We start from the raw sequence: 12,466 nt of genomic DNA on the forward strand, positions 1-12,466 counted from the left end.
AAAAAATAGATAAGATAAGACTTTTATATAACAAATAGGAAAACAGTATTACATAGCACTTTTATATAACAAATAGGAAAACAATATTACATAGCCTATTGTATTATTAAACACAAGTGTAATGCAGATGTGATGCACAACTTAATTAAGAATTACATCTAAACAATAGAAATATTTAATAATAAAATAAAAATCTAATAATAAAAATAAACAAGCAAATCCTAATTTAAGTTATATAACAAATGCATATTGTTTGTCTATTTTTTAAAAGTAAAATTAAAAACTATATGCTATACTATATTATATAATAATATAAATTAAATAATAAAACATATTTAATTACCTTGGTTCTAATCGAAATAGTAATTTGAATTTTTTTTTTTTTTTTTTTTTTTTAATTTTGATTGTGGAGTTTCAATTTATAGTACTGTGTTATGAACACAGACAGGTTCAGGACACTCAAAAATTTTAGCTTAGAATGTGTTTTCGTTTTCTCTTTGATGCCCATATTCTTTGAGAACTTCAATGATATAAGGAATGCTCAAATTCTGTGTGTAATAATAGCTTAAGATATTTAGCACTGCATAGTGAGAAAACAACAATTTTTTTTTTTTAAAAGAATTTCACTGTACTTTGTCGGCATTGAAAATGCCATATAACGCTGTACTTTTCTCATCCTACTTTTATTTCCGCGTTTTTATGTTATGTTGAAATATTTTTCTTTCCTCATTCTCCCAAATAACATCACACATACAATATAGTCCTAAAATACTTGCCTATAAGCAATATTTTCCCAATAAAAATTCCGTTCCAAGCTATAGAAGAATTATGTAATTTATTAATTCTTCTAATAAAAGGTCTACTTGTCATATAGATTAGATAGATACTTGACAAAACCAAGATTTCTAGAGTCTAATAATTTTTATTGTATAATATGATTATATAATATGTATTTGTTGTTTTTTAACTAGTGGTCACATGGGAGATAGTTCTTCCCCTTCCGTTAACCAAAGATCTCACAACTTTAGGTAACCTACAAAAGGTTGGCAGGAATTAAACTGCTCAAATCAATTTTATATTATACCTAATGATTGAACAGGTCAGTCCCATTGATGCCTAATACTAAGTGATGACATACTTGATGAGAAATTGTGTCCACACGGTTAAGCACCGTTCAGAAAATCTATATTATTGGTCTTTATTCTTTAACGGTTACTGGTTCACTGTTAAGATTATATATTACAAATTTAAAGGTATAAAGATTATTATATAACGTGTCATGTTCAAGAAATAGTCCAATTCTTAGACTTATCTCCCTTTGTTAAACACACAACAAAAGGAAAAGCTAATTAATCAAGTTCAACTTACACTATTCAAGATTTTTGTATGCATTGTAGCTGTGCTTTACCTAGTCCTTTTTAGATTTAAGCAGGCTTGGTAGTGGGAGAGTTAAAGGACTGCAGAGGTAGGTGCATGTCTTTTTCGATATTTCATGTCACCTAGATAGAAGAATCCAGACAATTGTGGACTTAACCCATCAAAAAGTAGGAGAATGCTTATGCACCTAACCGATGAGATGACACCAATGGCCAATGTACTATATTCCAGCAATACTTCATACACGTTAAAACTATCCAGTTGGTTAGCTTGTCAAATTTCCAAGTTGCTAAATTTTGTAACGATCCCAACAACTAGAAGCCTCACCAATCCAGATATTTGGTGTATGAAACGCACAGGCCAAAGACACAAACAGGAGAGCACAAATAGTACCCTCAAACCGAACCACAACAAAACAATTTAAATAAACTACCACAACTAAAGAAATTTCGAATATACAAAGAGCTTGGTAATTTTTCTGTGTCATGTATCTGGTTGATGTGTTCAAAGAGGTTTTTTTTTAACCCCATTTTTTGTACATTATTCAAGGGTAAAGCGCATCCACATTCAGCAGTTTAAAATCATGCAAGTTTTTAGTGAACAATTCCAGAACCATAAAATTAGCCGCTGGAGGCAAATAAGCAGTAACTCCATCAATGTAAAAGCACACAGACTTCTAACAATGTCCTCATCTAATCTGCCAAAGCTTGTTAGAGTTTAAATGGCTGCAGACTGTTTCCATCATCAACTCTCTGAAGGTCTGTAACAACACATGACATATCTTCCAACAATGTTTTTGACCGGAAGGGGCCCCCTGTTCATCAATTACTTGAAAGGATTAAAAAATTAAAAAGGAATGAACTGTAAAGTTCAAATCAATATATCCAAATAGAATAAGGAAGGGGGAAAAAGGGAGTGTAGTGCTTCCAAATCAACATCCAAGAGGAACTCCCATGGAAAAGGACACTGTCCTTTTGAGAGCTGAGGTGAAATGTCCCTCTCTCTAAAGGTAGTTCAAACCAGAATGCTCCAATACATCCTATGAAATATCAGCACCTACACCTACCATACCCAAACCCCCAAACACACTGCCAATAAAAGGAAAATAAATTGAAGAATGGCACTTGTAAACTAACCAATCATGGGAGTCATAACTCTTGTTTCTGTTGTCACCCAAGACATAAACATGACCTTTAGGCACATACTGCAAAACCAAAAAATAGGTAAGTTAGGTATGAAGTAAATGATGTGGATTGCAGGCCCAAGTGAAGATAAGAATGCTACAGGGCCAAACATAATTTGAACCATCTGAAGCCCATGAAGAACCCAAATAAGCAGATGTCAACATGGTTTCCAGCAAGGCTTTGTCATTCTCACTTTGTTTACCTTATCTAATGACACAGCGCACACATTGCCTGTAGCTTCATTGGCTATTGGCTATTATTGTGGGAAATCATTTGCCCCAGAAGTTCCATTCCCATAATGCTGTTCAAGACCATGATTGGTTCATGCACAGACCTACAGGCTCCCCAACCCTTTTGAAAACTCCTTTAGATGCCCTTTTTATCGTACATGCATTCCACCATAAGGAGGCACCATAGTCATATCATATATTTGCATTACAGCTGCAAAATATTTTCTTTTTCTTTTTTCTTGTCCATTGACCTAGGCTACATAAAAGAGGTGGTCCTCCCCTTTCCCTTAAAATCCCCTTCCCTAGTGTAGGTAGGTTTCAATCTTTGATGACAAAAGACTTTACTAGCTGAATTATTTGACATTGTGTTATATTTTTTATTTGAGACAACCATATAATCAACATATAGACAACAACAACAAAAAAAAAAAACGTATAGATTTATTTTAAACAAAAAAAATTACTCATAATCTACTTTATCTTTATTTTTCCAGGAAAAGACTATCCAGGTAATTTCATTAACTACCTGTATTAATGTAAAAAAAAAGAAAAGTACATTATAGTATTACTAAATTTTCTTTTAATCAGCTACTTAGCGCTCATTATTGATAATTAGCTACTCCCTTGGGCCTGCCCACATGGCAAAATGCTGGAAAGACTGCAAGTAGAATGGAAACACAGTAATAATAGATAGGGAGCATACAGTTAAATTTGATTCATATCTTGGGCGCTCTGCTATGAAATCTTCATTTTGAGCAATTCCATTGACATAGAGACATCCACCATTGACCTGCAAGGTATTATAAACCCAGACGTAAGTGTTGCTTCCTTTGGATCAATTCAAAATATTGAATTATAAATAAAAGATATACATGATATAATGACCATCTAATTGTCCAGTCAGCAATGAATGACGTCTCAAAGTGCAAAGAGTGACCAAAGCCATTTCCAGGATTAACTAACTAACCAAACCTAGATTAACACATAACTACTTAAGGATAAACATGGAATGACTTGCTTTTGCAATAATTCAGGCATAATATACATGAAGAGGGGTCTATGAAGCTGTTCTACCTGAACTAAATCTCCTGCTTTTGCAACAATTCTCTTTATGAAAACAATTTCCTCCTTGTCACCAAGTTGCTACAGAAACCAAGAAAGTAACAGAGGTTTACCTAAAAATAACCAGAAAGCAGGAGTTATGTAAAAATTATTGTACCATATTTACAAACCTGTGTTGGATCTTGGAATGTCACAATATCATGTACAGCAGGACTTCTAATGTAATATGAGGCCTGAAGATGTTATCAAGTGACCATAATGGTGGTCAAAGTTAGAAGTGAAGAACAATTATAGTGATGGAAAAAACTGAAAATAATCACCCATATAATTATTTCTATTCTTCATGATCATAAAATATAGTGAAAGAGTGCTCGGTTCCCCCACCCCCCAAAAAAAAACAATCTGCTTGGTTCTGTTGACTCCAATTTTTCAACAGAATTTCAAAATTCAGAGCACAAGATATGGGAATAGGCCGATATTCTAATGCTCCTTAAAGAAGAATGAATATTGTTTTATATATCAATTGAATAGGCATGTGATTCTGTGAAACTTTGAAATTTTGCTTCTATCATAGCACAAAGTGGTGTTTCTAATTCATATGTTGTCGGCCCTCAAATTTCCTGTTGATCACTAACATGAATCTAAAATCAGCTGCCATAACTTTGCATTTGGTTTAATAAATTTTGGTCATACACAGCAAAGTAATTGTTACAGTTCAGGCATTCTTGTCCTCATCATTTCTCCCCAATTACTGAAATTTATCTTGGAAATCCGTCATACAATATAAGAACCAATTAAATGAAAAAAGAAAGGATTCATTCAGGAGATATTTTTTTCCTCATTTCCACGCTTTTCTTTCACCTTGTTTATAGCTTAAACATTCTGAAATTGTTTACCCAGCAGGTTGTAATCTCTTTCAAAAAGTTGATTCTCACTGCTTGCTTTAATCAGGAGTTGAGGACTAGGAGTATGATCAATGGCATCCCTTGATGCTTTAAGGTCCACAACATTTGTACCAAACAGCCGCCATAAAGGCTCATTGAATTTCACTTAGGAGATAACAGAATGCAGGTGAATTTGTTAAAACAGTCTCACATTGATTTTTTTTTTTAATTAGTTATCATACATGCAAGTATATCTTCATGGGAACCCATCACCATCAACTACTGATTTCCAACTTCTGTTTAGGTAAGAGCTGCAAGTATATAACTTCTGATCATTCCAGCGACAATTTTTTTTCTTCTTGTACAGCAGATAAACATCTCTGATAACTATTATTGGCATTGATGGAAACAAAAAATGTGCAAGATATATAGTCAAGAGCCAGGAAAAAAGAACAATTACTCAATGCATATAGAGCCAGATATTAATCATGAATAACGTCCTCAAAGGGAATCCCTGCTGGTCCTTGATCACAGATGACCAAAATTCCATGCAACAAAAACTCTTTTAAGAAAAACTATAATGTATGACTAATAACTATATCTTGATTCTCATGGTCCTTTGCCTCCAAATAGTGCTACTACTTACTCAAAGCCAAGAATGAGAAAAGATAAGGAAACTAATTGATGGAAAGACTGCCCAAGATGTGCCAAGCCACAAGCAACATCTCCACTGGCTATTTGAAAATAAATTATCAAATAGTCAACTGTCTCTGGAGTTCAAAAACAAGATCTTTGGAAGATTTCATTTTTCTCAAAGATGAAAAATGAATTGCCAACATATCATCCAAAGCTTCACACAAAACCAAGACAAAACTTTATAGATGGAAGCTGCTTTCAACATCACCCCAAGTTGAAAATCACCAGAACTCTACCATGTCATAAAACCATAAATGAACTCTACTTGAACGTTTCAAACATCAAAGGATTGTGCAACTGTTTCTTTAAATCTGCTGGCCTTAATATGGATTCATATAACAATTTCACTCAATACTTGACCAACACTGATACCCCGGATTGGATTGAATTGGATTGTATGAGCGTGTGTTGTGTGGTCACATGTTGAGCCCCACATCAGATATGTACAAAGTAAATTTGGACTTTATAAACGATTGCAAGGAACCTTAATTGTAACTTGATTAGTCGTTTTGGGATATAGCACACATGATGATAGACGAATTCCCAAACTAATAGCAAAGAAAAGAAAGATATTACAGATTCTTCAGTATCTTACTATAATTGACAAGACCACCCCAAAGAGAGCTATTACATATTTTGTAATCGGACAAAGTTTAGCTACAAAATTGGTTGTAGCTTAAGGCTACAAACTCACTCAATAAAATAAATATTACAACATATTTTGAAAATCTAACCGTTGAATTGCATGTTCTTTACACCCTTAATACACATATTAAATTTTGTGTCAATCGGATATCATTTACTACATGATCTATAAGTTTATATTTTGTTCATAATTTTAAATTACAAAAACTTGCAATTTAAAAAATTTATTGATGACATAGCTATTGATCTTTAATTTTCTTGAAATTTTGCAAGCATGAAGGATATAAGAAGAAGATGTAATCCAATGGTGGATTTGTCAAAATTCAAATCCAATAAAAAGATATTAAGTAAGTTTGTAGCCTAAGGCTACAACTAATTTTGTAGCTAAACTTTGTCCTTTTGTAATCTCCTACGCTAGGTGACCAAACTACCGCATGAACTAACATGCAAAGTATATAGAACAAACCCAATGATCCATTTAAAGGCTGTGAAAGATGTCCTGTATCCCATGTATTATGATAATCTCATCCTTTGGATTCATATAACAAAACCATCAACTGCTTGACTTAGACACTCCTAAATCAAAAGGCAATAGCAAAGAAAACAGAGCTATACAAATTTTTTAATCTCCTACTATAAGTGACCAGTCTACACCATAGAGAACTATTACAAAATTTGCAAATCTCTTACCCTAATTGACCAGACTTGTTAGGTCCTTGATTGTAAGTCAAACAGAAGCAGAATTGGAGAATTTAAAGGATGATCGGCACTCCAAGGAGCCCAAATGGCACTTCCCTAACAGCTTAAAGTGCTGATTGCCACTTCGTTGGCAAATTGTTCCCAAATCTCTGTGGCAGCCTTCTCTCACTCCCATGCACGTGATTCAACCCTGAGGTGGCAGCTTGGAGCTCAATTGGATGAGATTACAAGAGTTGCACATGTTAAGGTTGGTTAGTTACAAGTAGATATACGAGAGTGAGTTAGATAAGCTTCAAGTACATGTATCACATCAATCGCATGCGTAAATCCTTATAAGCATCCATATTTCTCTAAATCAATAACATAACCGAAACTCCAAGAGTACTAAAATCTAACCCTAGTCTTCAACCTAGCACCAGCTCACATCAAACATCAATTGCCTCTTACTTCCAAACCCTACCCAAAACCTCAAGGCCGTACAATTCCTAAATTTCCATCTTTCCACATCAATACTCCACTTGAATCTCCTTAAGAACACCAAACCCACATTTGTGTTCTTATAAAGACTAACCCCATTAAGCGATTTTTGGATACATGCACTGACATGCAAAGTACATAGATCAAATTAAAAGATCCATTTAAAGACTGAGATTCTCTATATCCCACGAATGATGATAATCTTATCCTCATTCTGCAATATAACAGACAAAGAGATATCATATGGTCAGCCTCTATTTGTCTATGACATGAACATTAAAACTATACATAGATACAACTATTTCATTTTCATCTTGGTTTTGTTTTTATTTTTCTTGAAATTGGAGCTGAACCTTCTAGTCTAATAGATGGACTCGGAAACAGCTTCATTTATTGACCACACTTTCCACAAATAGTGCTTACAAAGAGCTAATAAAGAAAAAGATATACATTGCTACCCACCAAAAAATCATATAAACGAAGTTCCCCTGAAGCTGCATTTAGAGCAAGCTGACAAGTAAGAAGCAAAAGTTCAATTTGTTGGGGAATACTTTTATGGCTGCTTTAGGGATAAGTAACTAAATAATTAGCAATCTGAGGGTCAGAATTTTAGCTACAAGAATTTTATTCCACCCACCAATAAGAGAGGAAATTCCTTGCATGTTAGGGTGATTGCTCACATGGGAAAATGTCTAGTAACTAGCTACCTCAAATTCATTCAGTTCACACTATTGGTTATTCACTTCCAATAAAGAAAGGTACAAGGTGTATGATAATCACAGAATTAGGCATTGATTACAGAAAATTTTAGCAAATTTCTCAGTCCTTCAAATTAAGATGCAGATAAAGCAACGCCAAAAACAAAGTCTGATAGCATCCAGATCTTGTTGACTTCAATCTAGAGCATATGTGTAATGCATCTCAAGGGTGATTTCAGAAGTGAAGCAACACAAAATTCATTTTTTCATATCAAATGCAGAAATATCCGGAGAGTTCAAACTTTTGTCCAACGGGCTACTGGGATTTTCCGTGAGGACATTAGAGAATGATCATAAAGTCCTATAAGGAAGCCCCATTTGTACTCAAGAAAGTGGTTCCATCTAGATTGCAGGGCAAGCAAGCATATCATTAAAAAAATTTATGGACTCATTACAAGTTTTTCCCTGTTTTTTCAACCAGCATTTCAGATAATTCAATAGCAGCTTGAAAATATCTAGGTAGACCAGGTATCAATGAAAAAATAAAGAACCTTAGCTCCTTTGGGGCACTAGACTTGCAGTATACCCTGAAGCAGCTAGTGAGAACCTTTAAAAGTAACTGAAACAATATGACCTCAAAATTTCCAGGTACTCTAATTTGAGCTTACTTAGGTAATCTGTCTATATCCACTTCCAGTCACTGTAAAAGTTGGACCTAAAAGAAAATTTCCAGATAGGACAAAAACATATTAACGCGCTAAAAGTCAAGGTATCCAACTGAACCCAGGGTAGTCCTCAACTGAATCTGGTGAGGAACACCAGACAAGGGCAACAAAGATTAAATCAAATAACCAAGAAAGCGTGCTGTCCTTCAAGTTTGGTGAAGTAAACTAAAATGATCAAAGAAGGAAGTTTAGATTTCAATATGGCCCTACAAAGATGAATAACCTAATACTGATGATGAACTATATGCTGATCACCACAATCTTGCAGAGGACAAGTACATCAAGTAGTTATGGTTAATTTTCCACTAGGTTGTCAGTGAGACATCCGTCTTGCTTCCAAGATGCTAGTGGCTATATAGATAATGGTGCTATATGACTATGATGACAGTGCAGATCATATTAATCACAAAAGCAGTGCTGCATTCGTAGAGACTGCCTACGAAAAGGAAGCATAGCAAGGAAATACAAAATATTGATTCAACATCAATCAAGATTTGCAAGTAGCCTAGTGTGTCTAATCACTTAAAGGATTAGATATTCCCTTACATAGAAAGAAGCATGCAAATGACGATTTTTGAATGAAAATGCACAAAGAACAATAAGTGAATTCAACATAACAACATTCTAATTGTTAGAGTTACTGTTGATGTTTTTAAATTAGCTTGTTATTTATATTAGCATAGGGGTATTCTTGTTATCTTGGCATATCACTCTAATATAAATATGTGCTAAGGTGAAGCACTGATTGATTAATTCCTAAATCTTCTGTTTCAACTCTGTCTCTCTGTCTCTCTCTTAACCCTAATCCTCAACATTTTTCAACTCACCTCTAAAATATTCTTCGTTTTCATTTCATTCATTGAACATTACCAGTTAGACAAATGAAGTAATTATTTCTTGTATTCCTAAAATGGGAAAGTTAGCCTCATTACTACTACCTTCATGTGATAGTTAAACGGAAATTAAGCTACAACATTGAGATATAAATTTGCAAATTCATTCTCAAGATTCTAAAACTATGATCTTTCTAGCCACTCCGCATAAATAAATATTCTACAAGACAATGCAAACCATAATTTTCTTCCATTCACTTGAGCTATAAGGCTCATAGCTCAAGGCTCATAGCAATTTTCTTCCATTCACGTTGAACCAAGACACCTCTAAAAACATTGTAATAGTCATTAGAGTAAATGAACTCAGAAGCAAATTAAAAAAAAGTAGAAGCCTTTACCTTTTCGATGATCACCCGATCATGTTCACGAAGAGTTGGGTGCATGGAATTTGAGGTAATGTACCGAATCTCTGAAAACATAGACCATAAAAGCACAACCACCAAAAGCCTCAAGAACCCATCAAGCCCTGGCCACCGGAGAAACCCCCAACTCTGGCAAGGCATCCACCGGAACGAAACGTAGGTGGTAAGAAACATATACAACGCGGAGGGCTTCATGAAACTCATTGCAGCAAATTGAGGGAACAAACAAAGAATATGATCAAGACCCAGAACAAGAATTCAAAGAACAAATACAACAACAACAGGAAAGATTGAAATGAAGGTTTTAAGCTTCAAAGGGTTAGAATTCGGATTCTGTGAAGCTAGTGATTATACAAGATGTTGATTTCTTTTGGAAGGAGTGAATTGAAGAGTGATCAAAGTTTACACAGTTTGAATTCTTTGATGAGGAGCTTGAATGCTGGGTTTTTGGATATCAAAGACGAAGTAAGAAATGGGGTTTGCTTGGATTGAAAAGTTAGGGAGAGAAGCAGAGAAGCATGAGGAATTGGAGAGAATAGGCACAACAATTACTGGTATAAACGTTCTATAAAAAAAAAAAAAAAAAAAAAAAAAAAAGGGTCTTTCCTGGTTGATGAAATTTTAGCTTAGTGAGATGAGAGCGAGCTAATCGAACATAGCCATGCGAGGCCTCCTCAGCTCTACAGGACATAGAGAGAGCCAGAGAGAGACGGTGAGTGATATATTATGTGAACCGTCTGAGGTTTCTTTTCTTGTTGGCTAAGTTTCCTTATTGGGAGACAGTCAGATAGATTCGAGGCTTTCTGGGAAGCCGGTGCTGTTAGTGTCATGGACTATGGTCTGTGACACTGTGACTCCATTTGTGCATATTTTTGTACACCAGCTTTTTTGTACAAGTCAAATGCCACCAGTTTTATCCAGCTGATCATAGATTTTTCTTGTTAATAAGATAGGGTCAAATTTCAGATGATTTTCTTTGTCTTCTTTTTTGCCCTTTTATTTATTAAAATATATGTACCTTGTAGAAAAGGATGCATAGTGTAGAACATATTAAGCTAGGGATGAAGTTTCTTAAAACAATATATATATATATATATATATAAAGCTAGGAATGTAATTTTCTGGAAGGAAAAAAGTTATATACCCAATTTGTTACACACTTACAGTTTTTATAACTGAGAACGTGATTTTAAAGTCGTTATTTAATGGTTAAAAAATTTTGCAACTTTCTTTCAATCTGTGAGACTTATGTACACTAATCCACAGGCTTAACTTTGACTTTTCAAATGATTGATTATAACTTTTCTTATATTTTTATATGGTAGATGATTAACAAAATACTAAAACTGATCATTATCGATCCTCCATCTCATTTCACTTATAAGTTATAACCATGACTATTCAACATCACTAATCCTTCATCTTTTTAAGTAAATAAATAAATTATTGATCTTATTATTTTAATAAAAAAATTGTATTTACAAGTATGACACATATGATCTAAAATAAAGTAAACATGTCAAAATCTTTGTAACTCAACTAAGACTTTTTAGTATTTCCAACGAAGATATCAAAGATTCAAATTTCTTCTCCACTATTGTACTTATCAAAAAAAAAAAAAAATTTATATGAAGGAAATATAATTAATATCAAATCGAATTTAAATTCTCTAGATTTTTATTTCCAAATAAATTTCAATTAAAAAAATTATTAAGATCCCATTTGAAAGAGGGGTAGGTGCACCAATTGATTTTAACTTCTTTTAGCATTTGGCAAGTTAGCCTCCGTTTGGATTCCACTTAAAAAATGAAAATTATTTCACTATTTAGTTTATTTTTACTACTATTTATGGTCTCACTATACTTTTTAGTACTATTTATGGGTCCTATTGTACTATTTCAACTAACTTTTACCTTTATTTACAATATTTTTAACAATAAATTTTTAGTTTTAACAAAATAAGATATATCTAAACAACTCTTAAATGGAAATGCATTTTTTTAGGAAAAGCGTCTTGCATAAACGCAATAAAGAAGTTTAGTATGTTTTAGACATGACCGTTAGGTATTCTACACATTATCACTAAATTACCCTTAACTTTCTCTGAAAATCCGAAATTTACCCCTTTACCTTAACAACAAAATTAAAATTTTCTTTTAATTGCCATAAGAATCTCAGTTTGCTCTCTCCTTGTCAATCACAATAATATTTTCAGTAGATGAAACTTTCTTCTTCAACAGAGATGCCGGCGTCGCATGCCTTAGAGTCGTTGATCAAGGACCACTACTAAATTTTAAATTTTTCTCAAATTTTTCTTACAAATTTGTGTTATGCTTGAGTCCATATACATCTATATATATATATATAAAATCGAAGCTTTTGCTGGCACCACAATTTTCCACGTCAGCACAATATTTAAAAAATAAAAAATAAATAAAAATTATAACTTCTCAAAACCCTTGCAACCTTACCCCTCTCTCAAGTTAAGAAATATAAAGCCACAATTTTCCACGTCAGCATAATATTTAAAAAAT

General features: G+C 33.5%; 1 protein-coding gene across 1 annotated transcript; it reads right to left on the reverse strand.

The window, feature by feature from the left end:
• Positions 1-1,831: 1,831 nt before the first annotated feature.
• LOC126698088 (chloroplast processing peptidase-like) lies at positions 1,832-10,821 on the reverse strand. The gene is made up of 6 exons (XM_050395079.1): positions 9,909-10,821; positions 4,024-4,086; positions 3,866-3,934; positions 3,495-3,581; positions 2,514-2,581; positions 1,832-2,191 (listed from the first exon to the last, which is right to left on the reverse strand). Exons 1-6 carry the CDS (start codon positions 10,134-10,136, stop codon positions 2,122-2,124), a joined length of 585 nt encoding a protein of 194 aa, XP_050251036.1. The 5' UTR covers positions 10,137-10,821; the 3' UTR covers positions 1,832-2,121.
• Positions 10,822-12,466: the final 1,645 nt, after the last annotated feature.

The sequence above is a fragment of the Quercus robur genome, chromosome 9 (assembly GCF_932294415.1).
Source record: "Quercus robur chromosome 9, dhQueRobu3.1, whole genome shotgun sequence".
NCBI lineage: Eukaryota > Viridiplantae > Streptophyta > Magnoliopsida > Fagales > Fagaceae > Quercus > Quercus robur.